This window comes from Schistocerca cancellata, chromosome 7 (genome assembly GCF_023864275.1).
Source record: "Schistocerca cancellata isolate TAMUIC-IGC-003103 chromosome 7, iqSchCanc2.1, whole genome shotgun sequence".
NCBI lineage: Eukaryota > Metazoa > Arthropoda > Insecta > Orthoptera > Acrididae > Schistocerca > Schistocerca cancellata.
In genome coordinates, this window is record NC_064632.1 from 245,182,210 (window position 1) to 245,207,150 (window position 24,941).

Here is a 24,941-nt window from a genome sequence, read left to right on the forward strand (position 1 = left end):
AAGGGGAGACGGAAGCCATGGCAGAGAGAAGTGAGACAAAGCCCAACCAATAAACCCACCTGAGGGAGGGCAGGGAGAGAGCAATGGCCCAAAGCCATGAAAAGAATGTAATAAGATGGGTGAGCAGGGGAAGAGCGGACAGTGATGGCACAGGAAACCAGGAGCTGGGCCTGACGAATCAAAAATGGAGGGATCCGTTTGTCAATCTGAAAATTATCGAAAGGGCTAGTGTGAAAGGTACCGGTGGCTAAATGGATACAACGATGGGGAACCAGGTCCAAGAAGAGCATCGTGGAAAGGGCAGCTGATCCATAAACTTGACAGCCATAGACCAGATGTGACAGAACTAGTGCCTGGTAAAGGCAGAGAAGGCTCAAATGATTCACACCACGGGAGATGTGAGCAAGGAAGTGAAGGACATTGACTTTATGAAAATTGTAAACCTTCACACAATGGCTATGGGGTAACCAAGTAGCTTGTTGTCAAAAAGGAGACCCAAGAAACGGAACTGGGGGACCATGGTATGCCACGCATTGGGTATTGAGTTAGAGCTTCGGATCAGGAAGGGCTGTAGTGTGGTGACAGAAATGCACTACCCTTGACTTAAGGGGAGAGAATTGAAAATTGTGAGAGAGTGTCCACATGGAAGCCCACTGGATGACACCCTGGAGCTGTTGTTCTCCAGAGGCTACTGAGTAGGTGCTAGTCCAAATACAGAAATTATCCACATACAGAACAGTGGTTACCAACGGTCTGGCGGAGGCCATGAGTCCATTAATAGCAATCAAGAAAGAAAGGACACTTAATACTGAGCCCTGTGGAATGCCATTCCCCTGGGTCATCGAAAGCTCCGAAGACCCCACTCATGAAGTGCAAGGAGGATGTGATGGCACCAAGCAGTGTCGTAGGCCTCAAAAAGATTGCAGAAAACTGTGACAAGATGGCCCCACTGAGAAAAGGCCTGTCTAAATGTGTTTTCCAATTGAAGCAAAAGATCGATCGGAGACCATGCCTCTTGAAAGTCCCACTGGCAAGAAGATAAAAGGTTCTGAGATTCAATGACCCAACTGAGCTGACGAGCCACCATCCATTCAAATAACTTACATGGAACACTGGTCAGGCTGATAGGTCTGTACTATAAAGGAACGACGGATCCTTGCTCAGCTTAAGGACAAGAATCACAATACTGTCTCTCCACTGAGAGGAGAAAATTCCTTGGAGAAAAATATGGTTAAACACCTGGAGGAGCTAATGGCGTTGTGGAGGACTGAGGTGTTGAAGCAATTGGTTGTGGATGGAATTAGGGCCAGGAGCTGAATCATGAGAAGAAGAGAATGCCAGAAGCAGCTTCCATTCAGTAAACGGTTCATTACAGGATTCTGCCTGACAAGGGGTAAAACACAAATGGGAAGCTTCTGCCTGCTTTTTACAGAGGAGGAAGGCAGCCAGATAGAAGGCTAATGCCAATGCCGTCACAAAATGGGTCGCGAGGTGTTTCGCAGTAAATGATGGATCTGTACAAAGCCCATCTGGAAGGGCAGTGCCTGGAATGGATTACTGCTACTGACAACCCTGGAGGGTGTGAAGTGTAGCCCACATCCATGATGAAAGGACACACGACTCTAGAGAGGAGACTAAGTTTTCCCAACATACCTGTTTGATATGTTTGATTAAGTAATGGGCTTTGGCATAAACACTTTTAAAGGCAATAAGACCGGTGGAAGACGGGTGCTGTTTTAGATGTTTCAAGGCATGATGACAATCACAGATAGCAGTGGCAATAACCACTACAGCAAGGCAGACACTGAATGGGGCCCGTCAAGCGGGGAATGGCAATGCTGGCAGTGCAGATTATCTTATCAGACAGATCACAGAAGACTTCATCAATGCACCCTGACAAAAAAGGTGGAAACACAACCTGTATACAGAGGCCAATCAGCATGATGGAAAGCCAAGAGGGATAACCAGGTCATTGGGAAGGGAACAGGAGAAAGGAAGAAGGGGAGGGGAAGAGAGTGATAGATTAATGGCAAAGAAAGTGCCATATGAAGCACTTAAACACATAGGGGAACCATCATTAAGAAGAAGGCACTGGTCTTGGTCCACAAGACATTGGACAATGAGAAGCCACCGGCTAAGTGAAAAAGGACTGCCCCACAAAAGGTGAGATAGATAGATATCCAGCGATCACAGGCCCTGCAGACCACGCGCTGCTTCCACAAACTGCCTCAATTCCTTCCTGTTTTGTGGCCAGTTTCTCCAGGTGTCTTCAATTCCCAGGGCTGCTAGGTCCTTCGCCAGGTCGTCCATCCAGCACTGCCTTGGTCATCCAATGGGTCATTTAGTGTTTGGTGAGTGATCATTAGTAAAATGAGATACCTGGAGAACAACAGAAGCTGCCAAGTAAATGACAATAGGGGACTGCACAGCTGGGAGGTGATGGCAGAAGCCATTACAGTTCCACTGGATGATCACACAGCAGGTATCCAAATGGGTGACGAACAGATTGGAGCCAATCATGTTGCTGAGTCACCATCCAGCACCAATGATGATGGGATGACATCCATAAATAAGATGTCAGACACAAATTGCAAGGGAAATGTTGGCACCTTCGGGGGCACCAGAGTGGAGTTGGGGAGGGGGTGGCCTTATCTTGGGACTTATGTTTCTTTTTCTCTTTCGTAAATTGAGGAGAGCAGGGCACAGAAGGAGAGCAGGCTTCTGCAAGATCAGGAATGGAGAGAGAGTGGATGACACACTGTGCACCCCATATCCGATTTGTGGTTGTAGGCCTCCAGCCTGAGAGACGCCAGAGGGGGAGGGGTCCTGGGAAGAAGCCCCATCACTGGCTGATACCGAAGAATGGGGGTACTCTTTTGGCCGGGGAAGGGGAGCAGCACCCAGAGGGGAGGGCGTGGGAACTGTAGAGTAGACGAGGGGGAGGGGAGAGTGGGAGGGGACTGGGCAAGGAAGAAGTAGGAGGGGAAAAGGATGTAGCAGAGGCAAAAGCAGAAGAGATCAACACTGGGTGGAGTCTGTGATTTTTCTGACGAGCCTCAGTGTAAGGTAGACAATTGAGGGAGTTATGCTCTGGTATTTTCTTTTCTTTCTTGTAAACTGGGCAATCTGGTGATGGTTGAGAGTGGCAGTCATGACTAGTTATACACACAGGTGGCAGAACACAGGAGCTTCCCTCATGGAGCGGGTGTCCACAGTCACACACAGGGGCCTGCCATACAGCAGGATGTACATGCCCAAAACGCAAGCACCAAAAGCACCTCACGGGTAGCTAGACATACAACTTCATGTCACATCGGTAACACCATGATCTTGACATTCTCTGGGAGGGTATCTCCCTCGAAAGCCAGAATAAAGATGCCGGTATTGGTGTGGTTGTCTTTATGATCCTTCTGCATACGTCAAACAAAATGACCACTCCATTCACAAAGCCACCCTGATACCACCCACTGCGATTAGGTGTTCTCCATGTGAGCGCCACCCAGCCACAGTAACGGCCGTCTGCACAGCGGCAGGGAAGGAAGAGGAGAAGGAAGGAGGAGAGAGGAATCCACACCATAGACACTAGGGAAGGAGTTCTTCCCGAAATGGCTCACACTAGGCAGGGAAGGAAGAGGAGAAGGAAGGAGGAGAGAGGAATCCACACCATAAACACTAGGGAAGGAGTTCTTCCCAAAATGGCTCACACTAAAGACAGAAAATTTAGATGAGGTGGTCAAAACTCAAGGGGGGACCAAAATGTCAAAAAGGATGAAAGAGAACAGGCAAGAGGAACAAAACTGCAAGGAATATAGAGAACCAGGTGGATAGCCAGGTCGACATACAGAAGAACACAGAGAGGAGAAGGAGGGGGCAGCAGGGGAAGAGCAAGGATGGGGAGGGAGGGGCATGGTGAAGGGTGAAGGAAATGCAGTGTGGGAAGGAAGAATGGGCTGCAATAGCTCAGGCCCCCATGTCTTTCATGCACGAACTCACAAAAGAACTGTGAACCCCCTGAGGAGGGAATTTTTCTGTAAAACGTAACCCAAAAACTTAATTCTTAGTAGTGAATGTGACTATTTACAATAAATGTCACATTAATACTTTCAAATCCAGGACCTTTCTTACACTTTCAGGTTGTGGACCCTACTCATACATCTGTACCATTTGAAAAATATGTTGCTGATAAAAGTTAACAACAATTAATGAATTTTTTTTCTTTCGTTGTAGTGGGCACAAAGTACCTCCTCCCTCCCCCCGGTAGTACATGTTATGAAAAACACGCTGGTATTGTTAGGGTTAAAGGCTCTTCTTGCACACAAATTATATTTTATACTTTATATGGAGTAAAGAGTCTTTCATTATTACTGTTCTCTGACTGCCTTCAAAGTTGAATGATTAGTGTCGCTACCATTGGTGTGAAAAGATCCAGGTTCTCTTCCCTGTACAACCTCTGATTTTTCTGAGGTTGGGTGGTCTGGGACATGGTCCACTTTGCCTCTTGATGCCAAATGAGGAGTTGCTTGAATAAAGCAGCAGTGGCATCACCAGGATTTACCTAGCAGCAATAATAGCTAGAGAGATTGGCAACATGCAATCACTTGTCCCATGACCATAGAATGCTCCTCCTACTGTCTTGTATGCAGCAGTCGGCCAATGGAAAAGCATAAGGTGTAATCTGTGAGTGGTGCTTAAGTATACTGTTGTTCTCTGGACTTCGGACACATGAATGATGTACAGATGTACATTGTAGTTTGGCAATTAAGAGATGTAATTAAATATTGTATGTTGTGTTGAATGATCAGTATTTTCACGTGGCATTTGGTGACCTGTTATGGAATCATACACAACGCCATTGCATGGGAGAAAATTGAATTGCAGACTGAAATGACAAATGTATCTTATGTAAGCCAATCCAAAGTATCACACAGAATTACTCATGACAATCATGTCACATAATGTTCACAAACTGTGACAAATGCTCAAACTCCTGACCAAATAATCAAGATACACTCCTGGAAATTGAAATAAGAACACCGTGAATTCATTGTCCCAGGAAGGGGAAACTTTATTGACACATTCCTGGGGTCAGATACATCACATGATCACACTGACAGAACCACAGGCACATAGACACAGGCAACAGAGCATGCACAATGTCGGCACTAGTACAGTGTATATCCACCTTTCGCAGCAATGCAGGCTGCTATTCTCCCATGGAGACGATCGTAGAGATGCTGGATGTAGTCCTGTGGAACGGCTTGCCATGCCATTTCCACCTGGCACCTCAATTGGACCAGCGTTCGTGCTGGACGTGCAGACCGCGTGAGACGACGCTTCATCCAGTCCCAAACATGCTCAATGGGGGACAGATCCGGAGATCTTGCTGGCCAGGGTAGTTGACTTACACCTTCTAGAGCACGTTGGGTGGCACGGGATACATGCGGACGTGCATTGTCCTGTTGGAACAGCAAGTTCCCTTGCCGGTCTAGGAATGGTAGAACAATGGGTTCGATGACGGTTTGGATGTACCGTGCACTATTCAGTGTCCCCTCGACGATCACCAGTGGTGTACGGCCAGTGTAGGAGATCGCTCCCCACACCATGATGCCGGGTGTTGGCCCTGTGTGCCTCGGTTGTATGCAGTCCTGATTGTGGCGCTCACCTGCACGGCGCCAAACACGCATACGACCATCATTGGCACCAAGGCAGAAGCGACTCTCATCGCTGAAGACGACACGTCTCCATTCGTCCCTCCATTCACGCCTGTCGCGACACCACTGGAGGCGGGCTGCACGATGTTGGGGCGTGAGCGGAAGATGGCCTAACGGTGTGCGGGACCGTAGCCCAGCTTCATGGAGACGGTTGCGAATGGTCCTCGCCGATACCCCAGGAGCAACAGTGTCCTTAATTTGCTGGGAAGTGGCGGTGCGGTCCCCTACGGCACTGCGTAGGATCCTACGGTCTTGGCGTGCATCCGTGCGTCGCTGCGGTCCGGTCCCAGGTCGACGGGCACGTGCACCTTCCGCCGACCACTGGCGACAACATCGATGTACTGTGGAGACCTCACGCCCCACGTGTTGAGCAATTCGGCGGTACGTCCACCCGGCCTCCCGCATGCCCACTATACGCCCTCGCTCAAAGTCCGTCAACTGCACATACGGTTCACGTCCACGCTGTCGCGGCATGCTACCAGTGTTAAAGACTGCGATGGAGCTCCGTATGCCACGGCAAACTGGCTGACACTGACGGCGGCGGTGCACAAATGCTGCGCAGCTAGTGCCATTCGACGGCCAACACCGCGGTTCCTGGTGTGTCCGCTGTGCCGTGCGTGTGATCATTGCTTGTACAGCCCTCTCGCAGTGTCCGGAGCAAGTATGGTGGGTCTGACACACCGGTGTCAATGTGTTCTTTTTTCCATTTCCAGGAGTGTATATCATTCTGCAAACATCACAATGATCATCAAGGCAAAGAACCCTCTGGAAGTGCTGCAAACTCAAGCACCTGAAATTTCGAGAAAAACAAACAGTGCTCCATACCTGCAACCCACTGGTGATGCTCCTCCAGAAGAAACAAGAGCTTGTCTGTCAGGGACAATATCTGCTAATACCACAGAAAATTTTGAGCAGCTGCCTGGCAGTGCCTACCTTCCCCTGACAAGGAAAATGCTGCCAGATATCAATAGCGATGGCAGCTGATTTCAGACTGGACAGCTACCAACTGTTCATAACAGAGCACTTTACCAAGCTACAATTCTTCTCTGATACAAGTACTGATGTTTCACCTTACTCCTCATCTTCCACAGCAAAACACTGATGGCAGTCACCTGCACACTGTGAATGAACCTTCTGTCAACACCTATGGCCATGTCACCTTGCATCATAACTTCAATCTTCCACATGAATTTGAATGGAGATTCATTGTTGTGATGCTATACCCAGTTGTTGAAGCAGAATTCTATTGTTTAATGGCCTCCTTTCAAATCTACACCACCACAGTCTGTCTGACTCTGCAACATAGTTGTCTAGCAAAATACAGCTACACCAAACCAACCACACTAGCATCAAAGTGAATGCTGCCGATTCACCAAATGATGACCCACTCACCCATTTCCTGAAGTTACCCTTCCATCACCTAATCCAGCACTGGTAAAACACTATGTGATGAATCACAATGACTCCACAACAGAACTAACAGATCATGTGTGGCTTCATTGTATACCTTCAGACAAATTCAAGATCACAAAGTAAGAGTTCTCTTTTGTGTTAGCATGGAGGGCCTTTTCACCTTCAGATCGCAGTTGGGTCTCAACACACTATACTGTTCACAGAGTAAGATCAACAGGTGGCATCCTTGTTGTGACTTTTGCCAGCATTACACCACAACGATACCTGACAGCTACCACATGCCACATATCTAAAACTGTTCTGCATTTTTGTGGCAAAACGGGTTTCTCCATGTTTGACTTCAACAGTGCTTTCTATCGTATACCAATTGCACCAAAAGGCATATACAAAATTGCTATTGCTCTTTGCACAACTGGACCCCAAAATTTCTGAAAATGCCATTTAGACTATGCAATGCAGCCCAAACCCTCCCGATCTTCAAGACAGCATGGTTTGGTGATTAATCTGTCAAAAGGGGCAATGGAAGTAAAATTTTTAAGGTACCTTGTCAATGCACATCGGATTTTGCAACTTCAAGACTGAGTGGAAACTATTTCTAAATTTCTGCACCTCAAAAGAATACGTGAATTCCATTGTTGCTTGCACTTAATGATTTTTTATCAACCTTTTGTGAACAATCATGCATTGTTGCAAGCACTTAGCAACAAAGTCTTGAAAGATATATCTAAACTTAGGAACACATGACACAGATGACCAATGAAAAGAAAGCATCCTATAAAAATTGAATAAATATCCGAAGATATGCTTTAGGTTTGAATTTCTCTTTGCTGCACATATAGATTCACAATCTCCACCTGCTTGTATGCGAGCGTGAACATATGTAATTTCATACATATCTACATCTACATTTATACTCCGCAAGCCACCCAACGGTGTGTGGCGGAGGGCACTTTACGTGCCACTGTCATTATCTCCCTTTCCTGTTCCAGTCGCGTATGGTTCGCGGGAAGAACGACTGTCTGAAAGCCTCTGTGCGCGCTCTAATCTCTCTAATTTTACATTCGTGATCTCCTCGGGAGGTATAAGTAGGGGGAAGCAATATATTCGATACCTCATCCAGAAACGCACCCTCTCGAAACCTGGCGAGCAAGCTACACCGCGATGCAGAGCGCCTCTCTTGCAGAGTCTGCCACTTGAGTTTGTTAAACATCTCCGTAACGCTATCATGGTTACCAAATAACCCTGTGACGAAACGCGCCGCTCTTCTTTGGATCTTCTCTATCTCCTCCGTCAACCCGATCTGGTACGGATCCCACACTGATGAGCAATACTCAAGTATAGGTCGAACGAGTGTTTTGTAAGCCACCTCCTTTGTTGATGGACTACATTTTCTAAGGACTCTCCCAATGAATCTCAACCTGGTACCCGCCTTACCAACAATTAATTTTATATGATCATTCCACTTCAAATCGTTCCGCACGCATACTCCCAGATATTTTACAGAAGTAACTGCTACCAGTGTTTGTTCCGCTATCATATAATCATACAATAAAGGATCCTTCTTTCTATGTATTCGCAATACATTACATTTGTCTATGTTAAGGGTCAGTTGCCACTCCCTGCACCAAGTGCCTATCCGCTGCAGATCTTCCTGCATTTCGCTACAATTTTCTAATGCTGCAACTTCTTTGTATACTACAGCATCACCCGCGAAAAGCCGCATGGAACTTCCGACACTATCTACTAGGTCATTTATATATATTGTGAAAAGCAATGGTCCCATAACACTCCCCTGTGGCACGCCAGAGGTTACTTTAACGTCTGTAGATGTCTCTCCATTGAGAACAACATGCTGTGTTCTGTTTGCTAAAAACTCTTCAATCCAGCCACACAGCTGGTCTGATATTCCGTAGGCTCTTACTTTGTTTATCAGGCGACAGTGCGGAACTGTATCGAACGCCTTCCGGAAGTCAAGGAAAATGGCGTCTACCTGGGAGCCTGTATCTAATATTTTCTGGGTCTCATGAACAAATAAAGCGAGTTGGGTTTCACACGATCGCTGTTTCCGGAATCCATGTTGATTCCTACATAGTAGATTCTGAGTTTCCAAAAACGACATGATACTCGAGCAAAAGACATGTTCTAAAATTCTACAACAGATCGACGTCAGAGAGATAGGTCTATAGTTTTGCGCATCTGCTCGACGACCCTTCTTGAAGACTGGGACTGCCTGTGCTCCTTTCCAATCATTTGGAACCTTCTGTTCCTCTAGAGACTTGCGGTACACGGCTGTTAGAAGGGGGGCAAGTTCTTTCGCGTACTCTGTGTAGAATCAAATTGGTATCCCGTCAGGTCCAGTGGACTTTCCTCTGTTGAGTGATTCCAGTTGCTTTTCTATTCCTTGGACACTTATTTCAATGTCAGCCATTTTTTCGTTGGTGCGAGGATTTAGAGAAAGAACTGCAGTGTGGTCTTCCTCTGTGAAACAGCTTTGGAAAAAGGTGTTTAGTATTTCAGCTTTACGATATACGATACCTCTCTCTCACAGCACCAGTGATTGCTTAGTATGTAAACATCACAAACTCTAAAATATAGAACAGGATTTACTGAAAAAAAAGTGTGTCAAAATTGATAGTACAATTACGATGACATGTACAACATAACTGACAATCTCTACCTTTACAGATGTGATGTACTTAACCAGAATCTTACCAACAAATCTCAGTAATCTGTACACCTTCTCTACTACTGATTTAATGATTTTACCCAATTTGACATTGCTTAATATTATTACCCCTAAATAAAGCCTGCTTTGTATCAGGGCTTAGTGAATTGTTTGCTTTGAGGAGTCTTAACTGTTTAATGAGGAGTCTTACTTCAGTGTCTTTAGTAAAAAATTATAACCTCACAAGCAGAAAAGTTCACATACACTCATGAGTCCTAAGTGGACTATACCTAAGTCTAACCGTTTTGGCACTACGCTTGGAGCTAGACATTTCACCCTTATCACAGATTATAAGCCACTCGGAAGAGGCATAATCACACCAGAGGTGGCAACTGGACTTCACTTCACGGTTTACTACAGTTATCTGACATACCGATGCTGGTGGTGAGCAGAATGGACCAGACGATGCCTCATCTTGCACTGATGCTGCTTTGTAGCATCTTTGACTTTGCAGCACTTGGCAATGCTCAAGAAGGAGCCAATGAACTGAAGATGTCCCTTGAAGCACTGTCAGACTTACAGCTCTGACATATTCAAATATTGCACTCAACTTTAATGGCAAACTGCAAAGTATTGATGTCACAAGCCCTACCATTTGTTACTACAGATTTCAGCCAACAAGCAACTTATAGCAGTCGGACGGATGCCAGTTATACCATTTCTCTTGTTAGCCTGTGGACCATCCAATGAATGTGGCAAGAGCAACAATGGAAGCCACAATCTGGTTTTGTGAGTGGATTGTCTACTTTGGCATATCCCTACATGTCACAACTGATTAGTGCAAACAGTTCAAGTTGCACCTCTTTAAAGTACTTTCAACATTACTCAGTATGAACCAAATGAAATGGGGTGTCTCTTCAGGTCACAGTCACACTAGTCGATGATGGTCATCCGAAGCAATGCAAAATTGTGATTCATTGCTGGACACAATGCAACCCATTGAACAGCAGTTCATTTTTCCTGGTCATGGCACCACTCCAAAGACAGTCACTGGTGTTGTGGTGTTAATGGAAGCCTACGAATGGGGCAGTAATTCCTTAGTCCTGCTGCTGCTGCTGCTAGTCTCCAACCAATGGCACAGGATGACACAGAATGTTGTACAAGTCGCTTACTTGTTCTTGGATGGCAGGCACAGATGGGAAGGGATTACGATGTGCTTGGTGCACAATACAGTAAGCCTCCCTAATGGTGGTCAAACGTAGTCATCCAGAACCTTGACAACAAGTATGCCTGCCAGCACATTTCCATGCAATCCAACATCGGGCCATGAGGTATGGAGACCATTCTACATGTCACACAGAATTATATCTCTAATTATTTACATACCCGCCGATTTGTGTGTGTGTGTGTGTGGGCGCGTGCGCAAGTTATAGTGATGTCTGCTATGTCTTCTGTGTGTTTCAAAGGTCTTCTAGCTAAACACTGTTATCTTCATATCAGTTGCAATAACCGTCTTTCTACTGAATTATTTATAATGGAAAGGGTAAACATTACTATTGAATTTATAGATGGTTGCATTTAGTGGTCAGCTGCTTTTTCTATTTTACAAAGGATATTCCATCACCATATCCCAGTCGAGATATTCATTGGTGTAATGTTTTGTCTATTGTATCTGCTACTTGTGTATAGCCTTGGGTATTGTTTTCTCTCTCTTAACTGATTGACTTAATTGAGCTGCTATTATTATTATTATTATTATTATTATTATTATTATTATTATTATATTATTTACTTTTATGACTTAATTGGACTACTTCATCTTCTTTGATAAGGGCATGTTTTGTTCCTTCCAAATTGCTCAATATATTTTCAATTGTTTTGATATTTTACATGTTTCCTAATCTGTAAATACCCTTCTCACTGTGTGTCATTTGTCTACTTGACATTTTCTGTTTTGTTTTGTAGATAATATGGTTTCTACTTCTTATTTACTACACCAGATCATCTTAGCATACTGAATGTCAGCCCTGCCCCCACCCCCCTCCCCCCTGCTTACTCCCAAACCTCCCTCCCTCCCTCCCACCCCTTTCCCCCAACCCCAAAATGGTTATGCATCCTAAAAAACTACCCTATCTCTTCCCAATAGCTTTGACATTCCCAATGATTATGTCTGTCTCCTAAGCATAAACAGAAAAAAAAGTTTAGCTTCTTTACATGTGCAAAAGGTTTTTGATTTGATTCCTAGCTGATTGTAAGATTTCTTTGGTACTGTATGTTCCTTCCACTTCCGGCAATGCTATACATGTTTATGTGAAAAAATGCCGTACTTCAGTGGTGTCAGAAGCCATAATAAATTGCTGACACCTAACCCCCTCCTCCGACTACTGGTTGAGTGAATCTATCACTATGCTGGAAAGAACATAACACAAACCAGAAAATGTGAAACATAGTAAAGCATCCTATGAACACTTATTAATTTCTAATGTTTCCAAATAACACACTACTTAAATGCAATATGAAAAATTCAGAAATAATGAAAATTATCTTACCAGATTTCAACTGTGGAAGACTAGAGAGCATGAACCAGCGCTTGCAGGACTCATATTTTGATTTTTCAGGTGGATTTTTAATTAGATCTTTTGCTTTATTGATTGCAGACAACTGTAAATGATTAAACAACTATGAAGTAATTTTTGCAGATTATCAAGATAATGTAGTTGGAATGGGTGATGTGCACTCTTCAAAAGCATACTTGGTTGGAATGATACATATAGAAACAACGCCTGAGTGAATGTTATATCAACTACTACTTGTTTAAGCTGTATGTAAAAATAGATTGGTATGATTTTTCCAAGCATGCCCAGGCACAGATGTCTACCCATCTTCAACCATTCAGTAATATTCTACATACACATCCGTTGCAAACCACTGAAGAACACTGCAAAGGATAGGTCCCAAAGCACCATTCATAGGGTTCTTTGCATTTCAGTTATACATTCAGTGCAGGAAGAATGACTGCTTGAATTCCTCTGTGTGCACAATAATTAGTCTAATCTTATTTTTGCAGTACCTCCAGGAACTATAAATAAGGGGAAAGACTATGTTCTTAGGTTCCACACTTAGGCTACATGCAGGTTTTGGAACTTTGTACGTTGCAGTCCTCTCCAGTGAGTTAAATCCACAAGTATAAGAGTGTATCTGGCAAAACGCTATTTGGTATACACTATCTAAATATGGTGTGGTATACAATGAAGTGGGTAACTGTCAGACTACAACCAAAGATAGAGAGTTAAACACATGATGAATACAAAAACTTTTTGCCACTTTCACTACTTTTACCACAGGCAATATTCTGGTTATGTGAAAATATTGTTGTGCAGTTGATTCAAATCTACACTTAGCCATAAGTCAGTTTATAGGTCAGTGGAAGCCAAGGACATATCACCTCCAATAAGACCTAGTAAAGCAATTTGGTGTACACAAGAGCCATTTTGCTTCAGGTACTACTAAAACCAAGAATACGAGGGAACAGATATTGCATTATAAAGACATGTCATATCATGTTTCTAATTTTTTGATGTGGTTACATATGTGAAGGTGATTAATGAAAAGTGGAACATGGGGAAAACGTCATGACGGATTAAAACTGTGTGCCAGACTCAGACTTACAACACCACCTGGTGTACTCTATTAAATGATGATGTTGCCTATCTCTATTCCAAGGAGCTAATGACATATTTTGTATTGCTGGTAATGTGAGGAACCACACAATGAGGGTTCAATTAAGAACACTTGTTAGTGAATAACACATTGCATGGCTTGCAACCAGAATTATTACTCATTTACAACACTTCAGTTACACTCAGCTTTAGCAGTTTACCACACGCCATCACACAGCATTAACCATTTTACAATGAAACCTTGAGACCGTCAGAATGTGCATGGATAATTGTACCAAAAACGATAAACTCTACTGCACATCCACCCAATGCCAGCTCACACATGTAGCTAGTAGTGAACTTAACTGCCAGGCTGCTCCACCATGCAACATCTACTACTACTTCAGAATGAATTGTCGGTGAGCAAAAGCCAGACTCAGTTGTGTAACATAATGCACAATCTGCAAAGAAGCAAATCAATAAGTTTATGACTGAGTGTCACAAAGAATAACCAACAGGCCAATGTGGGATAATATACAATCCTCACAGACCTAAACCTAGCTCCTCAACTTTCATGGGCAATGCTCATACCAATTAACTTATCTAGGCATACCTCAAACTTTGCATCATAGTTCCATACTTTCTTAACTTCATTAGTGCTCTGCACACAATATAACAAAAAAAGGATCAAGATTCTATAGTTTGTATCCAACATCAGAGTAAACTACAGTTGATGAACAGACAAAAAGAATTAATAATTAATGACAAGAACCTGCTTTTAGTTCACTAAATTATTCAGAAATTTTTACTAGACTATATCAGGAACAAACTAATGAACAAAACAAAACTGGCACTGATGCTGAGTGACAGACTCAGGATATAAAATGGTATCCTTTCAACTAACTGGCAGATCACACTGATACTTTGGTTTGGTCACCCAATGATGGAAGCTGTGCAATAGGCTCTGAAAATAATTTTCCCACTCTTTGCATTAATCAATTTTGGTAAATCCACAGGTGTTAACTGTTCAATCCTCAGGGATCTGGTATTTATTCTTATAACTAGAAGCCCTTCTTGATTCAATGCTTCCAGTTTAATCTAGGGAAGGAGACAAAGTGCTATGCATTTCAACTGTTCATTAGTTTTAAATAGACTTTTACTTAAATAACCATGGGATACACCTAAAATCAGATTCAGTTTGCATGCTGAATAAGAGCACCCCTTGTAAATCTGTAACAGGGATTCATTATGAGTTTGTTTCACTTTCCCCTTTCACATTCTCTGCCCATATGTTACGCTATCCAAGTAGGGCAATATGATTTCTACAAAAATAAGAAACACTGCAGCATGAAGGGACAATAACAACTGTAGCAAACACACACACATTACAGTGCACTAACAGAACACAAAGAGTAGGGCAAAAATGAAGGTGTATTCTTTATCCAAATGACAGCTGATCTGCTATGGGATACAATATCATCATCTTAACTTTATTGCCTAATAGTTCAATGCCTGTTATTGTATCTCATGAACTCTCACTGTTGCTGTGGTTAATCAAATGCAGATCTTACAGTAAGGACAACTGTTTTATTATGATGCAATTTACATCAATGCTAGCTAGTGAAATAGGACAGAGTTTCATACAATTTAATGAGCATCAACCATATTTGAACTGCATATCATATTAGGTGCAACAAATGAAAGGAAAGGAAAGAAGGAAGAGTTTGATATACCAATGACCTTTAGAGGTGGTTGGGTGCAACAGTTCAATCCAATGTTTGATTGTGCCAAACACGATTCTTTGTCTGCCCACACACAGTGACAGAAACAATAGAGCAAATCATATGTGCATATATAAGAAGATAAAAGAAGAGACTTGTCAAAAGTAGCATTTTGTATAATGAACAAAGTATAGTGAATGGGTCAATCTTAAGGGACAAAACAGATAACTCAAAATTTTTACCCCTATCAGCTGTTATTTTATTAAGGGAAGGACATGAAGAATGTGGTAACCAAAAACTTATGATAATTTGTTAGATGTAAAATTCTGTATCAATAACTTTGAATGTAAAAACTACAGAGCTTGTTTAAACAGTTACAAAATTTGTTTCACGTCACCCCTCCCTCCATGTGCAACAGAAAATTCTCTTTCACAACTTATGCATTTCACATTGAATTGTTATTGACATGCTGGCTGCGTTCCCATCTTTCTAAATACCCTGTAATTACATAGCTATTTAACTCATTCAGGAGTTGAATTAGGCATTAACACTGAAGTAATAATTGTATTTACACAATAAATAACTATAGTCGAGTGACAACTGTTAACAACTGACGTCTATTTGCTACACGTAATTGCCATAGGTTAGGAGCAGCAGTACTGGCTTTCTTAAATAATGCATCTTTCACTGTTCTCACAACTTTACATGCTTCAAAGTATTCTTCAGTAATTCATAGACTGTATTATTTGAGTTACTCTGACAAGCAACTTAGGCTGAAGTTTAAATAATTGATTATTTAAACTTAAATGAATTGTCCAATAACAAATAAGTACTCTAATGTACCACATTCCGATCCCGACAAATGTGTTGTAAGACAAATTCATACTTCAGTGTATTTATCAGCAACACAGGCCTAACTGGGATGTAGTTTTGACAATAGACTTATATGAATATGACAAATTGGCAAAAAAAAAAAAAAAAAAAAAAAAATGTTAAATACCAGATTCTAGCAACCCATGTAAGATCATTTTTGCAATTCTTAAATATGGAAAATCCTTTACAATATGAAACAACCGGCAACTGTACTACCCTTGCCTACCTGTACATGTTATCAGAATGTCTTTTTGGCCAGTTAATGGCTTTTCCACCAGATACAGGGAGATCTAATTTTGCATTAACAAAATGCTACTCTAACAGAATGCTGATTTTTAAGAGTGCATTTCATTGAAGAAACCTTGAGTAATCAAAATGACAGTTTCAACTGAAGCAAGGTTTCAACAAGTGGCAAACTTGTCAAAACCTTTCTTCAAGTACACACTGTCACTTAAACAACCAAGAAGATATCATTAGGACATTCCTCCCTATTTCCTTCAGAACATTTAAGAACATCTGAATGCCATTACATCAGTGTTTTCATAATAGTGACATATTGATTCTGCTCTGGTCTTCATTATCATCAGATTAAATCTCAATTCCCCCCCCCCCCTCTCTCTCTCTCTCTCTCACACACACACACACACACACACACACACACACACACACACACACACCAAGAATGTTGTTTTGGTTTTGTTTTGCTTTAGGGTGCAAAAAACAACTGGGGTCACACGTACCCAAGTCAAAACTATAAAACACGAAGACAGAGAGGGGTTAAAGAACGACTTTATGTCAGTCCCAATTGAGGTAAGAGAAGACAGCTAAAAACAGGCACGTGGAAAAAGGGCTAAAAAAGACATCATACAGAAATGGAGGTCCAAAACTAAAAATTAAATGGCCTTCACCATATTGCATGGCGGATAAAAAGTAAAATGGGGTCGGCAGCCCACGCGTCATTTGCTACAATGGCCGATAACTCAGACAGCAAACCTGATCAGGAACATAAACAGTTTAAAAATGTGCCTTCCATCAGAAAGTGGTGGACAGTTAAAACTTGGGCGCCACTTATCAAATGACGATGGCTAAAAAGGCAGTGCCCAATATGCAATCTTGTTAAAATGACCTTCTCCCGGCGGAAGGGCCGAGAGGAGGTTATCCAAGCCTTTGGGAGAGGCTTAATAATCCTGAGCTTATTCCCATGAAGGGAGGCTCAATGGCGAAGCCAAAGGGACACCACTCCTGAAAGACGGCAACACAGAGATCATTGGAGGGAATACAGGAACTTGTGGGCTGAGGTACAAGGACTGCAGTCTTGTCAGCAGCATACTTTCCTGGCAGACCGACATGACAACTCACAGAAACATCATACTGGCTCCACCAAGAGTCAGTCTTCCAGACCCACTGCATCAAGGGATGGGCAGTGTACAGCGCACACAGACTTTGAAGGGCGCTGAGTGAGTCTGAGCAGAGGGTACCATTGGAAAGTCTGTGTTGCTGGATGTACTCTGTGGCCTGACCCAGGCAAAGAGCTTGGCTGTAAATACCAAGCAGTGTGCCGGAATATGATATCGAAAAACACAGGTGCCACTGATGAAGGCACACCCGACCCAACAAGCAGTCCGAGAGCCATCAGTACATTCAAAGGTACTAATGTGAAGTTGCATGCAAAGGTCGTGAAACTGAAGGTGATAGACCAAGGCTGGGGTAATGTCCTTAGAAGCGAATGAAGGCCAAGATTAACATGGGCCGCTTCACGAAGCCAAGGTGGTGAAGGGTTCACACCCACCAGGATAGGTGCAGGTGGTGTGAATTTAAGGCGTCATAGCCAGTGTCGAAAGCAGACTCCAGGAGGTAACAGAGGAGAGGGATGCGCCCTATACTGGCAATCAAAGGAATCATCAAAGGAGGAGGCATAGGATGGGTGGCAATGCATGGCAGACAAATGGCATGCATTCCTGCTCAGGAGAAAGTCATGGTGGTGGGACAGTGGTAGTTCAGCAGGTTCAGTACACAGACTCTCAACCGGGCCAGTGTAAAAGGCACCTGTGGCGAAATGGATGCCACAATGGTGGATAGTGTTGAGACGGTGTAAGACGGATGGACGTGCAGATGCATAAACAAAGCACCCATAGTCGAGTTTCAAACGGACAAGGGACCGGTACTAATGGAGGCGGGTGATTCGATCGGCACCCCAGGAAGAGTACCACTGAGAACACAGACATTGAGGAAAGGCGTACAGCGGCCTGCCAGGCAAGACACAGGGGAGGACCAGGAGTGTTTCCTATTGAGCATGAGTCCCACGAATTTCGTAGTTTCAACAAATGCAAGGGCAACAACAGGCCTAAGATGTAAAGATGGTGGGAGAAACCAATTGTGTCGCCAGAAATTCATACAGACCGTTTTGTCAGTGGAAAAGCAAAAGCTATTGTCGATGCTCCAGGAATAAAGACAATCAAGACATCGCTGAAGACGCCACTCAGTGAGACTGGTACATGGAGAACTGCAATAGATAGTAAAATCGTCAACAAAAAGGGAGTCGGAGATGCCTGGTGGGAGACAGGCCATTATAGGGTTAATGGCAACAACAAAGAGGACGGCACTCAGGATGGAATCCTGAGGCACACCGTTTTCTGGAATAAAGGTGTCCAACAAGGCAGAACCCACACACGCCTTGAAAAGTCAGTCTTTTAAAAATGTCTGAAGAAAACGGCAGGAGGCCACGGAAGCCTCACATGTAAAGAGTACAGAGGATACCAGTTCTCCAAAAGGGGTTGTAGCCCTTCACCAAATCAAAAAACATGGCCACAATTTGGTATTTCTGCAGAAAACCATTCATCAAATGGGTGGACAAAGTAACGAGATGGTCAACTGCAGAATGCTGCGCTCGAAATCCACACTGTGCATTCATCAGTAAATTGCAAGATTCAAGCCACCATGCCGGCTGCGCACGAATCACACGTCCCATCACCTTGCAAATGCAGCTGGTAAGAAAGATGGGGTGGTAGCTAGAAGGAAGGTTACTGGGCTTCGGTATGGGTATGACAGTGGCTTCATGCCAGCGTCTGGGAAATGTGCCCTCTACCCAGATGCGGCTGTACGTGTTAAGCAGAAAGTGCTCGCCCACAAGAGAAAGGTGCTGCAACATCTAAATGTGGATGGCGTCTGGTACTGGGGCGGACAATTGGGATAAACTGAGAGGGTGATCTAGCTCCTTCATAGTAAGGGTGGCGTTGTAGCACTCATGATTTGGAAAAGAGAAGGGTATTGCCCATGCCTCCTCTGCTTGTTTCCAATGGAGGAAGGCGCACGTTGATAGTGAGAAACTTCCGCAAAATGGCGGTCCAAGGTGTTGGAGATAGCAATGGGGTCCACGATGCTATCGTCTGCTAATGTCAAGCCGGAAATTTTGGTGGGCGAATTGCATCTCAGCATACCTGGTGGGTGAATTGCATCTCAGCATACCTCAGTCCGCCAAGGGACTGTGTGGTAAAGAGGAAGTGCGGGTAAGGGTAATGTTCGTAAGATAGTCCACCTGGTCAAACAACTGGGGAAACCGTGTTCTTCGAAGGTCGCCAGGGAGGAGTAGCCACCAGTCATCCTTAGTAAGCTGTCATTTGGGTGTGCACACATATGGGGGTAGGAGTCAGCAAATGGATAGCACACGGAAAATGGTCGCTCAAGTAGATGTCAGAAAGAATGAACAACTCAAGATGATGGGCAAGCTGGGCAGTGCAGGATAAGTCCAAATGGGAACAGGTGTGCTAGGGGTTGGAAAGGAAAGTGGGTGCTCCAGTGTTAAGGCAGAAGAGGTTAAGTTGGTTAAGGAGGTCAGCCAAGAGGGTACCTCTCTGACAGGTCCTGGGAAAACCCCAAAGGGGATGATGCACATTAAAGTCACAGAGTAGCAAATATGGGGGAGGCAGCTGCCCAATAAGCTGAAGGAAGTCTGCCCTGATGACATCGAATGACGGGGGGACATTAATGGTACAGAGGGAAAAAGTCAGGTAAGGAAGGAAAAGGCGAACTGCAACAGCTTGAAGATGGGTAGTCACGGAGATGAGTGTGAATGTCATCCCATATGAGCAGCATAACACACCCATGAGACGGAATGCCGACCTCAGGGGTAAGGTCAAAACAAATTGGTAAGAAATGTGAAAGCTCAAAGCAATCGTGAGGGCACAATTTTGTTTCCTGGAGGCAGAGTACAAGGGGACGCTGTGATGCTAAAAGAAGCCACAAATCCCCTTAGCTGGACTGAAGGCCACGAACATTCCATTGGAGGATAGTCATGATGAGGATGAGATTAAGGGGTGTCACCTCGGAGACTGCTGAGTTGCTACTTCAGAGCACAGAAGCAGGAGGATCCTGCTCCATGGGGTCCACAGAAGCATTGGCTTGTTTATGCTGTCTGTCTGTTCAGTCCAACGTTGCAAAATGGTTGGTGGTGCGCACCAGCAACACGGAGGCCAGCCGGGCAAGGGAATCACATCGCAACAAAATCAAAGAGGATCATCGAGTTGGCGAAGGTGATGACCGTTTGCCTTTGGTGGACTTCTTCAAGCCTTTCCAGTTAGAGGAAGACTCGGGTGTTGTTTGGCTGGAGGGACGGAGGAAGTCTTCATGGGAGTAATCCTTCTGTCCTTTCTGGCCTACTGGTTGTGTAGCTGATGGCTTCACCCATTGAGGCGAGAGTTTGATGGCTTGTTGCACAGCTGGACGAGGGGATGGCAATGCTACCTTGATACTGGGCTATATCACAACCTCAGAGCTGAATTGGAGGTTGCATGTCTAAATGGCCAAGTCCTTAATGGAGCAAGGGGTAACGAACAGAACTATAGGTGCCAAACAGGAGAATGCAGGGTTTCCGACCAGCCAGTAACTTGCGAGTGACTGGGAAAGGCACTTTTTCTCTTGGACAGCCCACTCATCAAGATACACGGGACAATCCCGAGAGGTGGTGGCATGGTCGCTATTCCAGTTGATACAGCGGGGGGAACGAGGCAGACAATCGACCTCATGTGCGTCCCTACCACAGGCTACCCATTTGGCTGGGTGTTGACAAGATGTTCTAGTGTGGTTGAAATGATGACATTGGTAGCAGTGCATCGGGTTTGGAATGTATGGCCGGACTGTGATAATTTTATAGCCTGCTTTGATCTTGGACGGAAGCACCACCTATCAAAAGTGAAAAAAAAAGTGCAGTTGGGCACTAAGGAGGAAACTACCTTTTTCGTAACACAATGGATGGCAATGATACCCTGATCAGAAAGGTAATGCTGGATTTCGGCCTCAGTTAGACTGTCAAGCAGCCTGGTGTAAATTATACCATGGGAAGAATTCAAAGTTCTACGGTCCTTGACATGAACAGGGTAGCCATGGAGATGTGAGTCAGCAAGCAGTTGTTGCGCTGGAGAATCCGAAGCAGTCTCCAAAAGCAAAGTGCCATTCTGTAAATGAGAGCAGGATTTCTCAGGGCTGGTAATTGCATCAACACCTTTCTGAACAATAAACAGATTTACTGTGGGAAAGGAGTGACCGTCTTAGATATGTGAAAACATGAGGAATCGTGGAGCAGCAGGAAGGGTCTTTGAATCATTAGCCTCATTACGTTTAAATTTCGTAGATGTTGATTGCGAAGATGACTGACTCATTGTGAGAAAATCCCTCATGATTGTCAGCGTTTCTGATGGCGCACTCCTACCAACTGGGTGCCCCCTCCACAAGGAGGTGCACCCACCTTAGATGATTGTTCACACCTCAGGTCACGCCTCCTGAACACCTGACTGAGGGACCAATCGTCAATTTGGGAAGGTTGCAGCTCAGGTAGTCACCTCTCCCTGGGTTGGCCTGTACCAGGGGGTGCATGTGAACCCTAGCTGTTGACCCGGGGCTGGGAATTATGCATTACCCAGTCACCTGTTACGCGTCAGATGCATGGGCCGGCCTTCAGGAGCGCACAGAGAGGAAGAAGAAAAAGAAGAACCTCAAATGCTGAAGCGGAAGAACGAGAGGAGAAGGGAAACGAAGAAAGAAAAAGAGAGCGAAAAAACATTGGTGAGACTGTTCCTACGTCAGCAACAGACAATGCAGAACATTCCAAATAACATCCCAAGACATGTTCCCCAATGGAGGGAACATCATGTCTGGGATACACGAAAAGCATCACGGATAGTTGGTTTAAAAGAGGAGGGGGGGGGGGAGGGAAGATAACAAACTGTTAGGTCCTCGTTCCCTTGTTCTGAATAAAACAATGCCACAAGGGTGAGAATAAAACAAAACGGAGAGAGAGGAAAAACGACAAGAACAACGGAATGGTAACAAACACTTAACTGGACAAAAGGAGACAAGAAAACCACAGCAACGCAAAAATCATGCAGAAGAGGTTAAAATGACGAAACAGATTTCACGGCTGGCTGACTATGAGAATAAAAAGGAAAAGCCAGCCGCTCTTGCAACACATTAAAACCTCCACCCTAAAAGCACTAGGGCAGAGGACACAGAGGGGCAAAGGACATGCGCTAAATCTTAAATCAAATGATAAAACCCACCCTCATGAATAAAACATAAAACTAAATCAGCCGATGAGGTGTTGCCAGATAAAATTAGTGGCAAAGAGTCTGGTAACTGAAGATTTCGTCACAGGGCAGTAAAAGTGGGACAGTGCACCAGAATATGAGCCACTGTCAAATGGGCGCTGCACCAACACAGTGAGGTGGGTCTTCATGGCCCAGGAGGTAGACGTGGGTCGCCCAAGCGTGGCCAATATGGAGCCTGCAGAGAATCACAGAGTTCCTGCAAGAGGCACGCATTGAGGACTGCCACACATTTCTAGTCTCCTTAATGGCATGCAGTTTGTTGTACGTACTGAGACTATGCCATTCCATCTCCCAAAGATGCAAAATCTTGCGTCATAAAAATGAACGCAGATCAGTTATTGGAATGCCAATCTCCATAAATGGTTTCCATGCAGCCTGTTTAGCCAGCTTGTCAGCAAGTTCATTGCCTGGGATTCTGATGTGTCCTGGGGTCCATACGAACACCACAGAAATGACCGGACCATTACAGGGCCTAGATGGACTCCTTAATGGTCACTATCAAAAGATGACGATGGTAGCACTGGTCGATAGCTTGTAGGTTGCTCAAGGAGTCAGTACACAGAAGAAATGACTCCCCAGTGGCCTAAGTGTACACCATGCAGGTGTTTGTGAATGAACCTCAAGTATAGGTGGGAAGGGCAAGGACTCTAGTTCAGATAGAAGGGATCAGATGTGAACTGCAATTATAAGCCCTGACCTGGGCCACCAATGTGGAAGATGAACCGCTGTGGGTGGGAAAAGGAGACGGTAATTCGGATGCGCAGGAGAACTACAAATGTGTGCAATGTAACTGGTGAGCAGTTGCACACACCTGACCTGCAATGGAGGGACTCCAGCCTCCGCCAGGATGCTGGTGACCGGACTCATCCTAAAAGCTCATGTTGCTAATCAAATGCCACAGTGGTGCACTGGGTCAAGTAAACTCAATGCTGAGGGTGCCGCCGAAGCTTAAACCAGACTCCCACAGTCAAGGCGTGATTGAACAAAGGGTCTGTAGAACTGCAGCAGTGTAGAGCGATCTGCACCCCAGTTGGTGTTGCTTGGGCAATAGAGGGCACTGAGGTGCTGCCAGCACTTCCGCTTAAGCTGACGAAGGTGAGGAAGCCAAGCAAAAGTGGGCATCGAAAACCAGTCCTAACAATCGATATGTCTCCACTACAGTGAAGGGATCATCATTAAGGTAAAGTTCTGATTCCGGATAAACAGTATGACACTGACAGAAGTGCATGACACACAACTTTGTGGCCTAAAACTCAGCAACACCAATACTGGTGGAGCAGTATAAAATGCAGAAGTCGTCTGCATACACACAGGGTGAGACGGATGGCCCTACAGCTGCTGTTAGACCGTTAATGGCCGCTAAAAATAGAGAATCACTCAATACAGAGCCCTGCGGAACTCCATTCTCCTGGATATGGGGGGAACTATGGGAGGCACAAACTTGGACACGGAACGTACGAAGCAATAGGAAATTATAGATAAAAATTGGGAGCGGGCCTCGAATACCCCATTCGTATAATGTGGCAAGGATATGATGTTGCCAGGTGGCATCATGCACTTTTCGTAAATAAAAAAAAAAGACGGCAACAAGGTGTTCGACGTCTGGAAAAGGCTATTCAGATGGCAGACTCGAGGGACACAAGATCTCGGTGGTAGAGCAACCCTCGTGGAAACTGCTCTGGCAAAGAGCCAGTAGGCCAGGTGACTCCAGGAGCCAACCCAACCGCCGACACACCATATGTTCCAGCAGCTTACAAAGAACGTTGGTGAGGCTGATGGGCTGATAGCTATCCACATCAAGTGGGTTTTTGCTGGATTTGAGGACTGATATGATGGTGCTCTCCGGCCAGTGCGATGGAAAGACACCAACGCAACAGATGTGGTTGAAGATCACGAGGAGATGTTGCTTGTAGTCAGACGAGAGATGTTTAATCATCTGACTGTGGATCCGACGTGGCCCATGAGCTGTGTTGGGGTAATGGGCAAGGGCACCGAGGAGCTCCCACTCTGAAACGGGGTGTTATGGATTCACTGTAGCATGTAGTGACTGAGAGGAGTTAACCTTCCATCCTCCGTTTGAGAGTTCGAAAGGCTGGGGGTAATTCTCCAATGCAGAGGCGCGAGCATACTGCTCAGCAAAGTGCTCGGCAATCACATTTGCGTCGATAGATAACAAGCCATTTATATTAACACTGGAAACACCTGTTGGGGGTCTGGTAAAGAACAAGGGATTGCATTTTCCACCACAGAAACGATCACTGGAATTACCTGCTCAACCACCGCATCGATGTTACCGTGTG

The 24,941-nt window shown here is 44.6% G+C and overlaps 1 protein-coding gene across 1 annotated transcript in view; it reads right to left on the reverse strand.

Annotated features, from left to right (window-relative positions):
- LOC126092076 (uncharacterized) overlaps positions 1 to 24,941 on the reverse strand; it is a 43,475-nt gene that overhangs the window by 7,124 nt on the left and 11,410 nt on the right. The window contains exon 2 of the mRNA XM_049907497.1: positions 12,339 to 12,450. Coding sequence (XP_049763454.1) covers positions 12,339 to 12,450 — 112 coding nt within the window. The remainder of the gene's footprint in view (positions 1 to 12,338; positions 12,451 to 24,941) is intronic.